The 19,541-nt window shown below is 52.6% G+C and overlaps 2 protein-coding genes across 3 annotated transcripts in view; both read right to left on the bottom strand.

Moving 5' to 3' along the window:
* The window catches only part of LOC122373548 (clumping factor B-like), a 46,551-nt gene extending 41,139 nt beyond the window's left edge, over positions 1 to 5,412 (bottom strand). The window contains exon 1 of the mRNA XM_043351741.1: positions 4,367 to 5,412. Coding sequence (XP_043207676.1) covers positions 4,367 to 5,281 — 915 coding nt within the window. The 5' untranslated portion in view covers positions 5,282 to 5,412. The remainder of the gene's footprint in view (positions 1 to 4,366) is intronic.
* A 3,772-nt stretch (positions 5,413 to 9,184) lies between these two features.
* LOC122373546 (ornithine aminotransferase, mitochondrial-like) lies at positions 9,185 to 19,476 on the bottom strand. 2 transcript variants are annotated; one of them, XM_043351738.1, is made up of 7 exons: positions 19,117 to 19,476; positions 13,784 to 13,979; positions 13,070 to 13,294; positions 12,400 to 12,623; positions 11,746 to 11,997; positions 11,079 to 11,331; positions 9,185 to 10,716 (listed from the first exon to the last, which is right to left on the bottom strand). In XM_043351738.1, exons 1-7 carry the CDS (start codon positions 19,312 to 19,314, stop codon positions 10,556 to 10,558), a joined length of 1,509 nt encoding a protein of 502 aa, XP_043207673.1. In that variant the 5' UTR covers positions 19,315 to 19,476; the 3' UTR covers positions 9,185 to 10,555. The 2 variants fall into 2 exon arrangements, with proteins under 2 accessions (XP_043207673.1, XP_043207672.1); XM_043351737.1 differs by having other exon boundaries at positions 19,062 to 19,270.
* Between the last annotated feature and the right edge of the window lie 65 nt (positions 19,477 to 19,541).

Below are 19,541 nucleotides of genomic sequence, written 5' to 3'. Positions count from 1 at the left end.
GGAAAAATAAACGGAAAATAAAGTCTGGCGACGAAGTACATGCTGGGCATACCTAGCAGCGATTCGCACTTTCAACACCGATGACCTCGCTCGAAAGCACATAAAAACGTAGAAACACTTACTGATTACTTTATCACACTCCAAGCATTTCCACTTTTGCCTTCTTCTAAATATACCGTAACAAACTTAAGCTAAAACAACTCAAAAATAGCGATAAAACCGTCTACGCTCAAGGCGATGTAGTTCCACAAGGACGATAACCGTCGCTACACCGCAGCCGTCGTCTGTTTAAGGCGGTGTAAATTTTCCTGTCTGTTGACGCGTAGACACCTTTCACTTTCTCAGTTATCCTTGCACGGCGGTGGAGTGGTTGGTAGAGGTGCGCCTCTAGGTCTTTTCATCACCTCAGCCCGGCGATACACCGGGGTCAGGGGGCCGCGCCGGCGTGGCGTCGGCATTGTACGCAGATGACCGGCCAATATCTGCCCGTTGTCCCGTTCCCTTCCTGCCAGCCTGTGCTGTCGGCACCGGCGCACCCTCACTTCTCGGACTTCAGGTTTCCCAGCCACCTCTTGTCACCATCGCGCACGCCTCTACACATTGCAATGCAGTCTGCAATGCACTAGATCGACATCTCGACATCCCAACATTTCTCCGTCCCTTGTCCGAGTCGAGAGGCGGACAGGGACCTCAGCCTTCAGCCACCATGTCCGGGTCTGTCCCGGTCAGCAGCCGAGCCCACAGGCGGCTGAGCTTGTGCGGTAGCCAGAGATCCCACTAACTCCATCCGGCGCTCTATCCCGGGACAGGGTGGGGCAGGACACACCGGGACGGGACACGACGGGACAGGGTTGGGACGGAAGTGGCTGGCGTGCCGGCCCGGCTCTGGCACACCTGTCCGCCCGCTCCTGCGTCCACTGTCGGCTCAGTGCAGCCGACCTGCGTCCCTTGGAGCCACCGGAGCGCGGTATACACCGCCCCGACATGGTAGGTTGCATGGTACGGGACCAAGGCCAGCTGGCCGACCGGGGAGGGGAGGGAGGGGGAGGGAAGGGACGCCAGGTGATCTCCGTCGCAGAGAGAGAGAGACTGACCGAGGCCAGACGATCGAGGGATGAAGGACGGAACGACAGGAGACAGGTGGGGAGCAGAGAGGGAGGAAAAAATAGACCGAGGAGACCCGGTCGACAGATGGAGATAGAAAGTCTGGGAGAGCCAAAGAGTAAAACAAATACAAATTAAACACGTGGCGAAGGGTTCGCAGTGGGAACTAATCAGATATGGCCGACAGAGATGAGTCAGAGACTCAGAATTCAGAAGAACGCCTCAGAGATGCTAGTCGATAAGAAGATTAAAAGCATATGATGGATAATAACAAGATATATCCCACGCAGACGTTTATATAACAGGGAGAACGGAATCAGCAAAAATCGACGCTATACCGACGATATCGGCAGTAATGTAAATGAAGCGACATGAGAGGGTCAGTCACCCACTGGGTACCTACTGACTAGTTACTGACTGCCTCTGTTACCAGGCCGCCGCTGTGACTAACGCCAATCCACCCCACTCAGCGTATCCAGTGTCGACGCGTTCAGCCGCACGCTCCCAAGCCGGCAGCAGGACTAGCGTGACTCGTGAGTGAAGGACGTGAGTCACGACTCTGACCACGGAGTCACAGTGGCGCGGCACCCTTCGGACCACATCAGACCGACTAAGGGCGGTGGCCGGGACCTGGACCGACATTTGGCACGGTCGACTGCCGTCCGCACCTGTCGGAAGGGGCGTCCCGACCGCAGAGCGCCCCGCCCTGTCCCGTCCCGGCCGACCGCGGAGCCTCCCTCGGCTGAGGAAACTCTGAGGGCCAGTCTGAGGGCTATCGAAGCGAGCTGGGGATGCCAAAACTGCAGTCACGATTGGTGGGAGAGATTCCTCACGAACGATTCATGAACGATAACACTAGAAGACAGAAGACACGGACTCCGATTCCAAGTGAGACACTGAAGAACATTGATGATGGAAGGGACGCTAGCTGATGACTAATCTAATATCATAACAGAGCCAGAGAGGGTGTAGCACGCCACGTGGTCATAGCGTCAAACAGGGGCCGGGGTCCTCTAACTCACGGAGGGGCGAGCTCAGGTCACGGTCCGGGAAACAGCCGTGACCGGGGGAGGACGGCTGGAGTCACGGTCCAGAGAGCCGCCGTGACTGGGGGACGGAGAGGGACAAAGCGTGGAAGATGGAGGACGGAGACCAGTAGTGGAGGATCACGAACCCTGCCTTAAGTCACGATATGTCACGGTAACCCTATCGGCGACAGGATCTCTGACCACACTCCGCGGCCGGCGGCAGCCGATCTCAGAAACAGGGTGTAGGTTTGAGTCTTCGAAAAGGACGATTACATCATAAATGTACTCATCAACGTCTGTATAAGTGTAAAGACTTCTTGGAGTTCCTGATATCCCAACTGAGCCACCGCAGTCCATAGCTTCCTCGGATCTCCGACATACCTCTGTTGAGCGACATTCCGCGCTATTGGGGACCATTCCACTACTCGACCACACCTCACACCGAACGACCGCACCGACTACCGACCCACGGGAGCGACATTCCTCGGGTCGAGTGAGCCTCACCGGCGCTGATTGAACCCCACCACCACCATTCCAACCACTAAGTCCCAGCCCGAAGTATCAGCGATCGGTGGGGTCTAATCGGACCACACACACACCTGCCGGACATAGTAACCACAGACCACCTTCAGTTCCGGACTCCGGTCTTTGTGGCTACTTATCGACCGATAGGACATCGATGGCATCTCCGGTCACTGAGCGTGGAGAGACACACCCTCTATAGACAGATTCGGCGCAGGAACGGACACACTCTGACTTAGGGGAAAAGTTGGCGACCTTGCGTGCAACGATCAGACACACAAAGGCGTTGATGGATTACAAAAGGTGTATTTTTCGAGGCACGCATGGAGCGACCTGGGAAATACAGGACCACTGCGCATTGAGCAACCAAGCCTGTGGTTGGTTGAATTAAGTTTGTGGCATTCCCGAGGGACCGCACCCGTCTGGTTCCAGCTTTCCTCTTGGAGCACCATTGTTACGATTTTTATCGCGCGATATTCATTGCATTTTAGTAATGCCATAAAAGCTGAAATGTGTGAAACGGACTCAAAATATCCATGTGCTGAATCAAAATACTTTTATATAAAATCTACCCTTTCCCATCGACTATGCAATTTCGTCAGTGCTGCCGCTGGCAATGATTCCACGGCCAACCTCCTAAGTAGGGTTCTACGAGCCCAACGACACCACACATGCAGCCGCGCTAGCTGTCTCTGGCTCCGACACCGGCGCCACTCTGCCAGCCGGCTACCGGTCGTTCCTCGGATGCCTGCTCACAGAGCACATCACAGTCGCACATAGACCCTGGCACGGCTCCCCGGCGGGTCTCTGTACCCCTAGTGACGTCACCGTGACGTCACTCAGGTGACTCAGCGGCGCAGGTCAGCCCGGGCTGGCCGGTCGCCAGACAGGACTCGGGGCAGGAACCGGTCAGAGTGGGCGGAATGGCTAATGAGCCTCCCCTGACTCCATCGCCACTTCAGAGAAGGCGGTCATGCAATAAAAGCGTCATCGGCTACCAGTGATGCAGCTACCGGGAAACGCCGCCCCTCCTTCGAGAGAACCCGACAACACGGACATCGGCCTGATCGGGAGACATGCTATGTTCCAAGTCAGACAAAAGTCAGCATTGTCTACGTTAGAAGTTGCCTTGTAGCCAGCGCACGTTGTACAAGACAACAGGAGCGTCCGTATCAGCCAAACAAAGCCTGAAGCCACGTTCCGCGTGATTCGGATCGAAGCCAAACCTCACTGAGGAAAGCGGCATCTTTGTGGTCACAGTGAATGTACCGATACCAAAAACGCTCTCCACCGGTGGAGATGGACCGTTCGGTTATACCAACTATCTCAACCCCGCCGATTATGCGGGAAGCCAACGCCAACCGCGGCTCAAATCACGACATGAAAGCAGCTCGATTTTGTGGCCGTCTCGGGGCGGATGCGAGGTGAAAGGAGTGGTCGACCACGGCTGATAGGCTTCATTTTACGGCCGTTTTCGGTTTCGGTAGTGATGGATGACGAGCCCAGTCTTATTAGCGGTGTTACTTTCCGGGCGTCTATGGGGCGGAACTAACCCGGTAGACGCTCCGTCTTGCGTAACGTGAGGACGGATGGGTGAATGCGATGATTTGTGAGTAAAACTTCTAACACGTTGTGTACAACTCGCTTCACAATTCACATTCATGGCTGTTTCATATTCACAGCTCTTTCAGTCTGAACAGATGATTACTCACCACTTCTCGCCGCAGCAGTGCCATTTTGGCCTCCAGCGGAGTCTGCGTCTGCTCCTGTCTCCGTGTCTCCGTCTGTGTCTCCGTCTGTGCCTCCGTCTGCGTCTCCGTCAGCTCGGGCCGCGGCGCGCCCTCCTCCTGATCAGCCGTGCGGCTGTCTGTGCCGCTCTCCCGTCCACTGTCCACACTGGTCGGCCGCTCCTCCTCCTCCTCCATCAGTGTCTCTCCTCGGACCGCGGCAGGTTCGTCCGACTCCTCCGGTATCAGAGCAGGCCACCGTGACACCAGACGGGACTCGTAGAACCGGCGACACTGTGCCACCAGCACTGCAGTCTCGTCATCAGAGTCAGAGTCTGAGTCGGAGTCGGAGTGGTCACCGCGGAGCTCGGAGTCACCAGCGGTAGAGGAAGAGGGTTCAGGCTCCGTTTCCGGCTCCTCCTGACCCGCCAGCCGGGAACGGATGCAGAAACTGTCACCGTCGATCTCGATGATGCTGCTGAACTCGCTGACGTCGTGGCTGAGCGCGGCCAGCGTCGGTGACGACTCGACCGGAGGAGGTGGTGGAGGGTACGGGGGAGGGGAGGAGGGCGGCGACGGCCGCGGCGGGGGCGAGTCGAACCGACAGATGATCTGTATACCGTCCCCACTGGCTGCCGGGGCGGGGGCGGGGGTGGACGGGGTGTCCTCCGACCCCAGACTCGTCGCACAGTCACTGTCACTGCCCAGCCATGTGCCGCTGCCGGGCGGAGATTCACCGTTCGCCGGTGACGAGCAGTTGCCTGTCCTGAGCTCTGCGCCCTCCGCACAGTCCCCCGACGGCGGCCCGTCACCCCAGAGCGCCGCCTCGGTCGGCTGGCTCACACTGATCACCAGCGTGTCGGCCACGCGAGTGATGCTGCCGCTCCGCCGGTCCCACATGGTTCTCTCTCTGCGCCTCTCTGAGACACACACTCACTCTGGCCTCAGGATCACTGCCGTACCACACTCGCCACCATCGCACGCGCCGGTCGGGGATACGCACGCGCCGCGCGACGTCCTAGCGACGACTGAGCGCAGGCCGGCGGACGGCGGGCGGCGCGGGCAGCGGCGGAGACTGCAGCGCCGGCTGGCCGCTAACACCAGCTCCGGTCGGCCCTTGGGCCAGTACTTACCTGGGAACGGGCCCACGGGGAGCAAAGAAGCCATGCGCGGTGCGATCGTTGTAATTAGGTATGATCGGATGAAAAAAGGAAGGAGTTTGCAACACCATCATTTATTTAGAACTGATTCGTGCCGAGAAGGTGGTCCGGTTGTAACAAATCGGGGCAGGAGAGGAATTGTTTGGGTACGGCGCCCTGATGAAACAAAAGCTAAAATATCAATATTCAGTTGCAGAATGCAGAGGTAAATCGCGACGCATATAGCAACCTTTTTTGTGGGGTGTTACCATCTAATTAATACTTTCTTACAGAAGATAAAACTTAATTTCAGATGCACTGGCTCCTGCTAGTGCATAAGTACGACAGATGCACTTAGAGAAGCAGCACACCTCAAACCCCACAGACGACCGATCAGTGGATGAAGTCGGGCACAGTTAATGCGTCACGTTTCGGTTTATCAGCCGGCCTCAATCCGCGCCGAGATGGGCCGCCAGCTGCGGCGAAGGCTACCTCAGTCTCCCTAACGATGATGCCGTCCGCACGACACGCGTCTGCACTGTCCACCACGCACGACTGCGCTGCCAAATATCACACCAGCATTGTGCACTGGTCACGACCGAGCGCTGGTCGTCCATACATCGTCCGTCCCCCTCCGAGGTCCGCTTTTCGCAATGGCGCGTGTCGCGCGCTGGTCAAGGCTGCGGTTGTGTTCAGCGGTGAATTACGAGGACGGCGTCAGAGACAGACGTGCGACAGAGACAGAGATAGATAATAGAGACGATGGTAAGAGAGGTGCAGTCAGGGTGTCGACAGAACCGGCGCGGAGCGGGCAGAAACGGCGGCGCGGCGCCTGCCAGATGACGGAGAGATGGGAGAAGGGTCACGTGTCATGAGGCTGAGTGGCACGAGAGGGGGAACACAAAAGGTAGATAAGGGTCACTAACTGCTGAATGGAAGCGCTTTGTTGATAATTACGCCGTTGCGTTGCGTTTATCGTTGCATAATGGGCATCCGATTGACAACACTGTGATGCATGGCTAAGCCACCAATGTTGTCTTCACTTCGGTTAACTCCATGGAGAGTAGCGATGACTTCGTTCCATATAGGAAGGTGCTCGGATGACAACGCCTGTTGAGTCTCTCAGAAGCGTTGAAGCTGACACGACCGTACACCGGCAAATAACGAGGCGTGTTCGATTTGACCGTCACGGGATATCAAACCAAAACGGGGCCGCCGATTCGAGGTCGGAGCTGGAGTCGTCAGCTGCATCAACAGGCCGACAGACAGACAGACAGACAGACAGACAGACAGACGGCCGGTCTCCGGCTGGGAGGTCAGGGACTGGGAGGGGGAAGGAGAGACGGAGAGAGAGAGAGAGAGAGAGAGAGAGAGAGAGAGAGAGAGAGAGAGAGAGAGAGAGAGAGAGAGAGAGAGAGAGAGAGAGAGAGAGAGAGAGAGAGAGAGAGAGAGAGAGAGAGAGAGAGAGAGAGAGAGAGAGAGAGAGAGAGGAGCGCAGATCCGTGTTCGGACAGATGGTGGGCGGAAGGCGCCATATCAGACCAGCGTGTTCCGTTCCAATAATGGCGCGACATCAAACGCCTCTTCGACTTTCGATACCGAATGGGTTAAAAAGCAAAATTGGAGAGCAGTAAACGTATCTATGTCTGCGAACGGGTTGAGTGCCATCCTTTTATGGATGAGAATAATTGGCGTGATATGATAGCGCTAATGGTTACTTTCTGTTGGATATCCGATTAAAAAAAGAAACGGACAGATGGATCTCGTAACACTATTAAGCATACAATTTCTACTACATACAAACTAAAACGAGTAAGCGTGAAAAATAATGCTAGAGTCTACCAAAGCATAACGTTGGTGAACCAATTTCCAGGGACATCACATTATTCATCCTATCGCTAAAACTGCCAGGGGATTAGCGACTCAAAAATCTACCACCAACAGCTGCTTCCGATGTAACATATTTTTATCTGCCGGTCACGAAATCGGACTGAACTGAAAACACTGCGCGTCAACTTCACCGCACGACAGTCATGTGACCCTGACCGGGAGTGTGGACGCCGATCACGTGACTGCAGCCAGGTGCGGTGACGACGGTCCTCTCACACGTGTAATACACGTGTATTTGAGGCGACGGACACGAAACGGAGCTGCACCTGCGGAGCGGCCGATGCGCAGAGGTACCGATATCAGGGAGTTGAGCGCGATATAGTTTCGAGAATCAGGACCGACGCCAGTCTCTGGGTCAAGGACTATCTGCTGCGTACTGCCTAGTGCCTGTCTACACGCAAGACAAACACGAAGGGCAGAATTGATAAATGCGTGCTGAGGGTCAGAAGTTGCCTCTTCCGACAGAAATCGAATGATGTGTTTGAAAAAAAAAAACGTAGGAAGGCCCTGATAGCAGTGTTAATCTCCGATGCCATGAAACGGTGACGATGTGCTTCAGGCAGCCGTATTCATGTTAAACAACTGTGGCACACGCCCTGAGCTGATCAATAATACCATACCGTGAACGGTCCGGCAAGATACTGAGACCGACGACTGTCATCACCCTGCCTCCTCCCCTCCCCTTTCTAAGTCACCGTTATCGGCGTTCAGTCTGCCATGCGGTCGGCCACCGGCACCGCACGGCGTCCTCGGAAGGTCGCGCCGCCGACCTCTGGGTCGCCGCCGACCTCAGAGTCTCTCCGCCGACCTCTGAGTCTCTCCGCCGCCGCCCAGTCGAGGTCACCCGCGGCGCAGACCCATCATTAGCGTCCGGGCGTATATCGATCGGTGGGACAGCACCGACTGATGACGGTGTGAGGGTAATGGAGATGTCAGGAGCCACCTGTCGCCACGGACCAACAGTGGAGTGTCTAAGGACATAAAAACGGCGGGCTGTTGATGGGGTGGGAACGGCCGAATTTGTGAGGGGTTCGCACGGATGATAGGTAGTTATTGGTTCAACAAGGTCGTTCCAATCATGTGTTCTGATGTTCTCCCAAGCACGTAGACAGATTAGCTCATTGAGGAAACCAAATGGCAAAGTGAATAGGATGAGCATAAAATTGCACCGATTTTTCTACCTACGCAAGACTGAAAGCCGCTGATAATCAACACGACCAAAGCAAAAGAGCCGCACGGAGAGGTAGGAACTCCGATGAAGCGGGCCACGGTGACTGTCGCCCCAAGCCTTGTCACGCTACGATCCAGATACTAGCGAACGAGACATCCAGGACCGTCAAAATGGCCATCGGCCCATCGGAGCTCGGGAGCATTAAATGGGAGCCACATGTCGATAGCCGGCGGTACTACAGCATCAACCCGTCAGCCGCGTATAATCGGCTTTTCACATTGTACCGAAAGGCGAAAGGTGCGAGTTATACAATATACATTCAACTGATAACTTCCCGGGAGAGCCAACGGCCATAGCGGCATTTGGATGAAACCGTAACCCAGATTTCATAGGGCCTATGATAGACCTGAATTGATAACAAAGTTGAGAACAATAGTAAACATGGCTAATGTTGATGTGTTGAGGTAGAGACTAGAGACGGTCCAATTTGCCAAAGTTCGACAGGACAAAAATGAAAGCCTTTAAATTTGTTCCGCTATGTAAATTGTGTCATCAATTCATACTGAGCCATGACCGTAAGCCTCACAACTGACAATCACTGGGTAGGAATGGCGGTTTGTATTGTCTCACATAGGTACCATTGGTATACATAGACGGTGGAAGACACGGCCAACATATTTACCGCACCATTGGACAATTCGACGTTATAATATGAAAGTTATCACTCACAGTGCAAGTATATAAACATGGGCAGAACATTGATATGACCCGTACAAAGTATTTTTATGTCGATATCTCCCCTTCTTATAATATATCAACGTCATGAGCACGATATTCAAGGTATGAAACTGATATTACAGCCGAAGATCACAACACTGTTTCAGTTGCCATTCAGTATTTAAAATGTAGTGGACGGAAATTTGTTCTTCGGTCGCTCATTTAAACGATATACTTGCAAACAAGTAAATATAATTAAAACAAAAAGCAAGGTCCAGCCGGGGGAAACTTTCGCCTAAAAATATTGCTATGATGTGAGCTCCCAGCGTGATGTAGTAATCAAGCACCTATTAAGCATAAAAGTAATGAACTGACATATTGCGTTAGTGACAATCAAGATTGATCATAGTTACAAATACTCCGTGTTTTGTTCAGCTGATACTGGCAACAATATTTAAAGCTAAGATCAATACAGTTGAACATTGTGTTCATTTTGGAACTGTGTTCATCAATGGAACACTGTGTGTACACGGAAGAAACAAAATTCAAGATGAAGTTTAGTTGGCTTAGCTGTAGAATATTGTCCAAAATAGTAATATTACTCTCTTTGATTAAGAGATTTACCAGGGGCACAAAACAACCTGAAGTTTCGATAAATTTGGCTACATAATTAGGTATCAACTAAATTTGCAAGCTGCTCAGTCAGAGTAAGGGCTAAGATGTATTCCCAAACACGAGACTCCCAACAAATAACTACACCCATATAGAAACACCCTTGGATAGATCACGCAACTTAACTACATCTGCCTACAGAGAAAGGAGCAAGCAGAAGCAAGAGCAAGCACAACCTGGAAACTGTGCGAGGCATCGTCATATGCACAACCGTAAAAGGCACAGATTAGAGCGAAGAGGCGCCTCTGACAGCTAAGCAGTCAATTCTACAGATTATTGCTGACCTGGCAGTCCTGGAGATGAAGTCAGGAGGAGACTCGACGGTGACCTGAAGATGACACGGCGCTGACCTGACGTGACCTCGCGACTGGCTTGACCTCACAGCTGTCTTGACCTGATGGCTGACCCAACAATGACCTCACAATGGCCTATCTTCGTGAGGTCACCGCTGACCTGATATGACCTTGCAGCTGACCTGTCCAGACCTCACGGCTGGCTTGACGTGACGGCTGACCTCAAATTGACCTGACGGTCGACCTGTCCCATAAAGTCACCTGTCGCTAACCTCCTTCTAACTCAGTCCGTTCACATTGACAGGATGGTGTCCCTGATGATGTCGACACACTCCATCAGCTGTTCCTCGGTGATGACTAGGGGCGGTGCCAGCCGGACAATGTCGCCGTGGGTCGGCTTGGCCAACAGACCGTTCTCGGAGAGACGCACACACACCTCCCAGGCGTCCAGCTCTGCCGGGACGGGGGGGGGGGGGCGGACATGGTGAGCGGAGGAGCGGAGAGTTACAGTAACACAGATGGGCCGGATCTCAGAGCTCTCTTGGCTGACCTGGGCTAGGGTCAGGTCTCATATGCCCCAAACGGAATACTCCAGTGGTTAAAAATTTGATGTTTCCTCAGCAAGAGCGCCATTTAGCATGGCAGTGTTTGTTTTCCACCCATTCGCCCATTTTTCTTCCTTTTTTCGAGCATAAATGATAGCCTCCCACAAGTATTACCTCATCACAGCCTCTCATTTGACCATGCTCTCAACACACAGCCCCCTAGGCCCTTACCCTCCCCCCGCCGGCCACCTCGTCCCCGCCAGTACTCACTATCCGATACGACCACAGCGTTGAGCAGTCCCTTCCCCCTCACTGCCGACACCCTATCCTCAGGCAGTTTGGCCAGCTCGGCGCGCAGGAGGCGGCCGAGCCGGTCGGCACGCTCGGCCAGCCGCTCGTCTTCCATCACCTGCAGAGCGGCCATGGCCACCCGGCACGCCAGAGGGTTACCGCCGAACGTGGAGCCGTGCTCGCCGGGACGGAGGCACAGCATGACGTCGTCGTCCGCCAGACACGCAGACACCTGATGGAGGGAGGGGGTACGTCTGTGAGTGAGGAGTACCGTCGACAAATCGCAGACATCTCTGATTGGGTGTGAGGGCGGGAGACTGCCGGTGAGCCGTTGGAAGTGTTTTACAATTTACCATGATTATGTGGAAAAGGTTTTTATGTGTGGCCGTGATAGCTTAGTGAGCTGCTTTATCGCTGGTTGCTACAAACAGCTCACATGGCTATCATATTCAATAGAGCATCGAGCTGCTGTTGCAAGCAGACGCAGTTATTACAATTTGCTTGCCAAACGTCGCAAGCATATTCCGAAAAGAACCCCTTCGTCTAGCCCAGACGCTATGTACGTACTCCATATCAACTAACATACACCTTCCTACAGTCCTTACCCTATACCCCGTATCATCCTATCGGCCTCCCCTCCACTCACCGGCAGCACCCCTCCGGACAACGCCTTCCCCAGGATCAGAATATCGGGCTTCACATCCTCATGGTCGCAGGCCAGCCGGCGGCCGGTGCGAGCCAGGCCGGTCTGCACCTCGTCAGCGATGAACAGCACATTGTGCCGGCTGCAGATGTCCCGCACGCCGCGCAGGTAGCCCGCGTCAGGCACCATCACCCCGGCCTCGCCCTGGATCGGCTCCACCATGAAGGCGGCCACGTGCGGGTCACGGCACTTGGTCTGGCGGCAACGGAGAGGGGTGGGGTTGAGTGAGAGAGGGAAAATCCAGGCTGTTGCTGATTTAAAAATCGATAAACTCCGGCAAGCAGAGAACTTAACTCATAATGCCCAAAAGGATAGCTCTGTGATAAACTCTAGTTAGTAAAACATATGAAAAGCGGTCTTAATATCCAGAGCTTAGCATATTTGTCCATATTACATATCGTCCATATTACATATTGTCACATCGTAATGACATTTTCCACACAATCACTGCACAATTCCAGACTGCCATGTCGTTCTTAACCAGATAGGAGGACTTTGAGATGCTGATCGAGCACTAGCCGTGTACCCATCAAGGTCACCAGTGTCACCACCCTTTTTGGCCGCTCCCGCGGTCACTCATTCTACGTGTCTACAAACCTCGAGAGCCTCCAGGTTGTTATACGGTATGATCTCGTATCCGGGCATGAACGGCCCGAAGCCGGTGAACGCCGTCGGATCGGTGGACGACGAGACAGCGCTCAGCGTGCGGCCCCAGAAGTTGTTCTCGCAGAACACAATCTTAGCCTGGTTGTCGGGGATGCCTTTCCGCATGTAGCCCCACTTTCTGGCTAGCTTGTTGGCAGTCTCGCCGCCTTCCACGCCTGAGTTGAGAGCGGCGCGCAGCGGAACGATCAGAACAGAAGCGAACGTGAAGGGATGAGGCTGACAGCTACCGAAAACAAAACGATGCAAGAACTATGGAACAGTGCACTCTGCGTGGCTTGTGATCTGCATAACGATAAGTTGCGTTCGTGAAAAGTAATATAACAAAACTATAAGCTTCCCCGGCAGAATGATTATGCATCGCAAATAAATACGACCATGCGACAAAGCAGTTTGAAGGATGGAGATATTCCGACGAATATTACATACCTACCTAGGTAATAACATAATGCAATGAAGCTAAGCTATAATGCATAACTTAGGAACAACCGATTACAGAACATAGCTCAGAGCCGTTCCACAAAAAGCCCCACCATTCATTCTACTACTTCGATCCACGACCATGCCGCCCCTTCCTCACGTCAGCCGCATGCACAACACTCACCAGTGTTCATGGGCAGCAGTTTGTCGTATCCAAACAGCTCGCAGGCGAACTGTTCAAACTCGCCCAGCGCCGTGTTGTGGAAGGCCCGCGAGGTCAGCGTCAGGTGCCGAGCCTGATCCACGAGCGCGCCAATGATCCGCGGGTGGCAGTGGCCCTGGTTCACGGCGGAGTAGGCCGAGAGGAAGTCGTAGTAGCGGCGGCCCTCCACGTCCCAGAGGAACACGCCTGGGGGAGGGGACGGGAGGGGAGAGGTGCTCAAAGACATGAGCTAAATGTCAGTAAAACTTGCTACGCTGGCCCCCGATCCCTACCGTTTATTCACTAAACATTCCGTCCGATTGGGCGATTACGGGCACCTGATCGGTAAAATTTCGATAAAGTTAAGCGTGCCAATCGAAGCCAGACACGAACCACCCCACTAAATGACTTTGGCTGTCCTTCACCAGTCACTAACTGATAGCTCAGTGTTCCCTATAGCAGTGCAGGAGCAGCTAGTCAATTGGCTTGAGTGTGACCTTTCCTCAGCAGACCCATTTACCAATGCAACATTTTTTGAAATTATTAAAACTGCATATAGAGAGCTAGGCATTGATTTGAAAGATGCAGTGGCCAAAGACCCTGTGCTCATTAACCTATCATATACAGAGGTGCTCAGTTCAGAGATCTAGGGGATCTATGATACAGATCAGCAACGACATACACATTTTGGTTTACCTTTTCCCTTCTCTATGGCCACAGGCAATGGGTGATAGTTGTGTGCTCCATACTTCATCTCCCTCTCAATGATGGCTGCTGTGGTCGACTTGCAGGCCACAGATATGGCAGACCTCAGCTGCTTTTTTACAAGAAGCTCAGCGAGCTGCCAACCTCTCCCAATGCTCTTGGAAACCAGCATCTTGATCTTGATGGTCTGAAAGTGTAAGAAATATGTAAACAGCAGGCTTGTTCAATCAGTTGCATAATATGGTATCAGTTATGTCAGGCTGCATCCCACTCGTCCACTCTTGCTCTGACTCAACCCAATCTTGATCTGAATCAACTTGGATAGGACAAATATTTCATTTTGTGCTGATAATTATGGTAAGAGGATCTATAAGAATCTTGGTAAGAGGTAGATTAACACAGCAAAGCAAATAGCTATCTAGTATCATAGTAATAAATCATATATCTATTAATATGTGTTGGACCAAAGTTAAATAAAAAAAGCAAAAAAAAAAACTATCCCAGCAGGGTTTCAGTAGCATGAGGAGTTTGTTTTATAATCAAGACTTCTAACCCAAAAAACTATAGTATTAGGTAAAAGCAGCTTCACTTACTTACTTACTTACTTACTTAGAAGTACAGAATTTTGATAGGCCACTTGGCCTTTATGTCCGTTCCAGTCGAGCTGCTTAGTGTGGGTTTTACTGGTCTGTGTAAGGTATCGCGTGTACGAAGTCTGCCCAGTGGGTGTCTAGGCGGGTCTTGAACTGGTTGAGCGTACCGGCGTCGACAACTTCTGGCGGCAGACTATTCCAATCGTTTATAACCCTTACTGAGAAGGCGTTTCGGCGGACTCTGGAGACCGCGCGCGGCTTCACGAGGCGCCACGAGTGACCTCTGGTTTCACGGGCGGTTGAGCGGTCGAAGAAGACACGCGAGTCCAGGTCAATACCTCCATGTAGCATCTGATATACCGCTATCATGTCACCGCGCCTTCGACGGTAGTACAGGGATGGTAGTTTCAACGCCTGCAGTCTCTCAGTGTAGGGCAGGTGGCGCAGCTCCGAGACCTTCTTGGTTGCCCTCCGCTGGACGCGCTCCACTCGTTTCTGGTCTGTCCGGTTGAAAGGGCCCCAGACAATGTTCCCGTATTCAAGGTGGGGTCGGACTAGGGTCTTGAACAGTAGGGGCAACGTTGACTTGTCAATCAGCTGGAAAGACCTCTGAATCATGGAAAGTATCCGCGAGGCTTTGCTGACAGCCGCGGCAGCTTGTTGTCGGAACTTCAACTCCGTATCTATGTAGACTCCCAGATCCTTCTCTGCCGCCACCTGTTCCATTCGAGCGCCCTTCAGCTGGTAGACTTGCTGGGAGTTCTGGCGACCAATGTGGAGGACTCTGCACTTTTCTGCATTAAACTCGAGCTTCCATACATCCGCCCAGTCCGATGCGGCGTCCAGGTCTCTCTGAAGGGCTAGAGGGCCGGATGGGGTGAGGACCGAACGGTACAGCTTGCCGTCATCCGCGAATATCTTGACTCCGCAGTGAAGCACTCTTGGGAGGTCGTTGATAAACAGTATGAACAGAAGGGGGGCCAACACTGAGCCTTGTGGGACTCCGCTAGGTACCGGTGCCCAACCCGATCGACAGCCCTCAACCGTGACCCGCTGCTGGCGTTCTGAGAGAAAGGCTTCAATCCAGCGAAGCAGCTTTCCTCCTATCCCATGGGCCTTGACCTTCTCGATGAGTCTCCTGTGCGGGACTGTGTTAAACGCCTTGGCTAGATCTAAGTAGAGGACGTCCACCGGTTCGCCTTTCTCGATCCAACCACTCCACTCTTCGATTGTTTGGAGCAGTTGTGTGGTGCACGATCTTCCAGGCCTGAAGCCGTGTTGGGCGTCGCTGAGAAGGTTCTCGGACTGCAGATGTGCCATTAGTTGGTCCCTGATTATGGATTCTAGGACCTTACAAGGCACGGAAGTTAAGCTCACTGGCCTGTAGTTTCCTGGGTCGTCCTTCTGGCCCTTCTTGTATATTGGTACTACATTTGCAAGCTTCCAGTCAAGCGGGAGAGCCCCCGTATCCAGAGATTCCCTGAAGATGGTGGCGAGGTGTGGAGAGATGGTGTCGGCTGTCTCGTGGAGAACCCGGGGGTGGATCTCGTCTGGGCCCGCCGCAGAGGAGGGTTTCAGCTGGGCCAGCTTGTTCCTGACGAGAGCTACATGGATGTCTACGTCGTCGACTGTGGGCCCTTCATAAAGGCTCGCGAGGGCTGGCACGTCTTCAGAGCCTTCGTGCATGCAGACTGAGCAGAAAAAGCGGTTCAATACTCCAGCCTTCTCCTGGTCATTGGAGGTCAGGTTGCCACCCTCTGCGCGTAAGTCTTCAACACCAGTGCGCGACTTTAGCCTTGACCCAGCATAATACCAAAACGCCTTTGGGTTGTTTCTGAGGTTGGTGACGAGTTTTTGCTCGTAGTTCCGGCGGAGGTTGCGAGTAAGACGTCTCAGGTCGTTTTTGCAGCGACTGTACCGGGAGAAGCTGATATCGTCTCGTGAGTGTATGTATATGTTCCATAACTTCCTTTTTCTGTTCTTTAGACGAAGTGCTTCTCTGTTCAAGTAGAGGTTATGACGTTTCCTCGTTGGGCATGCCCTTGGGATGCATCTCAACATGAGACGATTTAGCGTGGTATTGAAGACCTCGAATCGTCGCTGAGGGTCCGCAGGGTCTACAGTCTCCCAAACTGTACTACGGATCAATTCATTCAGTTGTTGGTAGTTGCCCTTGTTGTAGTTTAGGCGAACTGACGATGGTTCCACCCTCTGTACATAGCAGGTGACATCAAATTTCAGCACAACGTGGTCGCTGTTTCCCACTGGAGGGAGAAAAGTTAGATTTTTTATCAGCCCCTCTTCATTAGAAAGGATGACATCCAATGTGCTGGGGTTCTCGCCTGTTCGATATCTGGTGGGTTTCGTGACATGCTGGAACAGCCCACATTCTTGTATACCCTCAATAAACTCGTGGGTGAAATGATGGTCCGGAGCATGTGAGAAGTTTGTATCCCAGTCAATCTGAGGCATGTTGATGTCGCCTGCGACCAGAACATGCGAAAAATTTGATGACGTGCTGATTTTCAAAGTGTCGATTAGGCTGTTAGAGGATAAATAACCATTGACTGAGGGACTTCGGTATATGCATCCCAAAAGCAACTGGTCAGGGCTTCGGAGAGGTATTTTTATCCATAGGTGTTCGACCAGTGGGCAATTGGGGAAGGACACCTCTGTTGCTCTCAGTTCTGGTTTGACAAAGATGGCAATGCCCCGTCGCCCTTCTCTGCCGAGGTTGCAGACCTCTGGGTCGAAGTTTAGGTACATTGTGTAGTATGGGATGGCTAGCAGTGCTTGCCCAATAGGCTTGAGCTGAGCTTTGGGGATCACCTCAGCCAGGAGAATCACATCTGGTTCCACAGTCGCAACCATCATACAAAGATCGTCTCTTTTGTTAACAAACTGGTCTATGTTGGTGTAGATCACTTTTAGCTGCTTCCTCTTGTTGGCTGAAGCCGGTTCCCTCTCAGGTTCTCCAACTTCTCTAGCCCCATCTAGTCACTGCTGAGGGGTTGGGTCTGGGGCCGCAGCAGCCCCACCCTGTTCTGATTGTCTGGGCGCCCCAAGGCCATCATTCTCCCATTCGTTTGACCTATTGGGCCCAGCTTGTCCGTTTGGGGTGACTGGCGTGCCAGCACTGCCATTTGTCAAAGCATTGATCTCCTGGCTTGCTGTGATAGTGATGTCCTGTTGCTGGTGCTGAGTTTGAGCGTGCTGTGTTCTTTGGGTTTGAGGCCTCTTAGGGACAGCGGCAGCGATAGGGACTATCTTGCCATGTCTTATTCCAATGTTCACTTCGCCTGCTTCCTTCCGTCGAGCTAGCTCACTCCTCAACTGCCTGCCCTTCTCTCTCTCCTGCCAGGTAAGGTCAGGGGTGATGTACACCCTGTTCCAAGTGGTGTCCCGCAGGGATGCTGCTGACCTGAGGATCTCCATTTTGTCCTCCATATTGATGAGAGTGACAACTAGAAGCCTCGGCTTGTTCTCCACTTTCTTGCCAACTCGGAAGTTCTTTGTAGTTTTGACCATGAGCTTAAGACCCTCCTTGACCATGGTTCTAAACTTCATTCCATCCTCTTCTGCCCTGACTGCATATGACTGGCCCTCTGATTCTGGCAGATTATGAATAACAAGGTTGAGCTTCCGTCTTTCCTTATCCTGGATCTCATCGATGAGACCTGCGACTTCTTCATGGGAGCGCTTCACTGGCAACATCACCGCTGGCAGCTTTTCAATCCTTTTTGCCACTTTCTCCACTACCTCATCCCCAACTCCCTTTACTGCTTCTGCATAGCTCAGCCTCTGTCCCTCATCAATGGTAGTGCTTGACAATTTGTCTATGAGCTTGCACTGTCCAGTGAACAGCTTTTCCTGGTTCTGGATTGAGTCATTGAGGACCTTGGCATTGTGACGAGCCACAGCTTTCAATTCGTTTATTGACTGAGCAAGTTCCGAGCAGTGACAGGGTTTCGGGGGTTCAGGTATAGCTTTCAGTGATTTGGTACACTGGTCGCAGAGCCAGACTAGAGTGCCGTGCCATTTGTTAAGCGCTCCCATAGCTGCTTTTGACACTGATTGACATTTGGAATGAAACCAGTTCATGCATCTCTCACACTCAATTGCATCCTCTCCTTCCTTAACTAGAGTGCCACACTTTGGTTTCCCTGGACCGCCTTTGCAAGTTGACCTGTCGTTCTTTGTCCCTCCTGCTGGTTTTGGTGCTCCCGGTTCTGGGCTTGTGTTTGTGGATCTGGATCCCCATGGTTTATAAACTTCGCTGTCAAGTCTACGCACCTCTGGGGGATCATTTTTCTCCATTTCATCAAGAATTTGGGTTGTATCCAGGCTTTCCTGCATAGGGATGATGGCTGACCCAGTGAGTGTGGGTTTTCCCGAGCCCTCCCTCTCACTGATTTTAGTGGCAGGAATAGTTTTCTCCCGCTCAGAGGGGTCTTCGCCTGACGCCTTGGTAGCACTGACATCGCAGTTACCAATACCATCCTCTACAAGGGTTGCCCCCCTAGTGCGAGCAGTTTCTTTCCCTCCCACTTCCTGTCTATTATGCTGAATGTCTTTGCGTTCTGGTCTACTGTTCCTTCCCTTAGCTGTTTCCCCTGCATTTTCCTCTCTCTCATCTGAGGTTACGGTGGCCGTTTTGCCTGAGCGCTGCTTCTTACCTTCTCTTTCCGGATTTAACTTCTCCTTTTCACGATCACTTTCATCAGTACTTACACTGGTTTTCTTGGTCTTTGCCAACGCGTTCACATTCTTCCCATTGTCCACGGGGACGCCCACAACGCCATCCTCACGAGTTTGAGGCGAAAGTGACGCTGGAAGATTTTCCACATTCGTCGAAATGCGTGTAGAATCGGATTTTGAAACTGTCCGGCGCGTCCTCCCGGTGGGTGGTGGTGACCTTGAAAGTGGCATCTTACTGGATTTGCGTAGGCATTTGAGTGTTCTTTGACCAGAAGTGCCCAAAATGTATCAGTGATGAGTGATAAGTGTGCAAATAGTTTGTAATTGCAATGGAAGCTGGAGCTCGACTGGACACGTCCACACGCCACGACAGCCGAAAGCATAACAACACACATTACATTCTACAGGCAGCTTCTTATATATTGTGCCATGAGCCACTATAGGTGTACACCGTGAAC

Source organism: Amphibalanus amphitrite, unplaced genomic scaffold (assembly GCF_019059575.1).
Source record: "Amphibalanus amphitrite isolate SeventyFive unplaced genomic scaffold, NRLGWU_Aamphi_draft 001514F_arrow, whole genome shotgun sequence".
NCBI lineage: Eukaryota > Metazoa > Arthropoda > Thecostraca > Balanomorpha > Balanidae > Amphibalanus > Amphibalanus amphitrite.
The sequence above is the reverse complement of the archived record's forward strand: the minus strand, read 5'-3'. Positions and strand labels throughout refer to the sequence as shown.

Excerpts from the sequence above, each read along its gene's own strand:
- LOC122373546 (XM_043351738.1), bottom strand. The coding sequence starts at position 19,314 with ATGCCACTTTCAAGGTCACCACCACCCACCGGGAGGACGCGCCGGACA. Across the intron at positions 13,295-13,783 it reads GGCCATAGAGAAGGGAAAAG|GCGTGTTCCTCTGGGACGTG; the intron begins GTAAACCAAAAT and ends CCCCTCCCCCAG. Across the intron at positions 11,998-12,399 it reads ACAACCTGGAGGCTCTCGAG|ACCAAGTGCCGTGACCCGCA; the intron begins GTTTGTAGACAC and ends CGTTGCCGCCAG.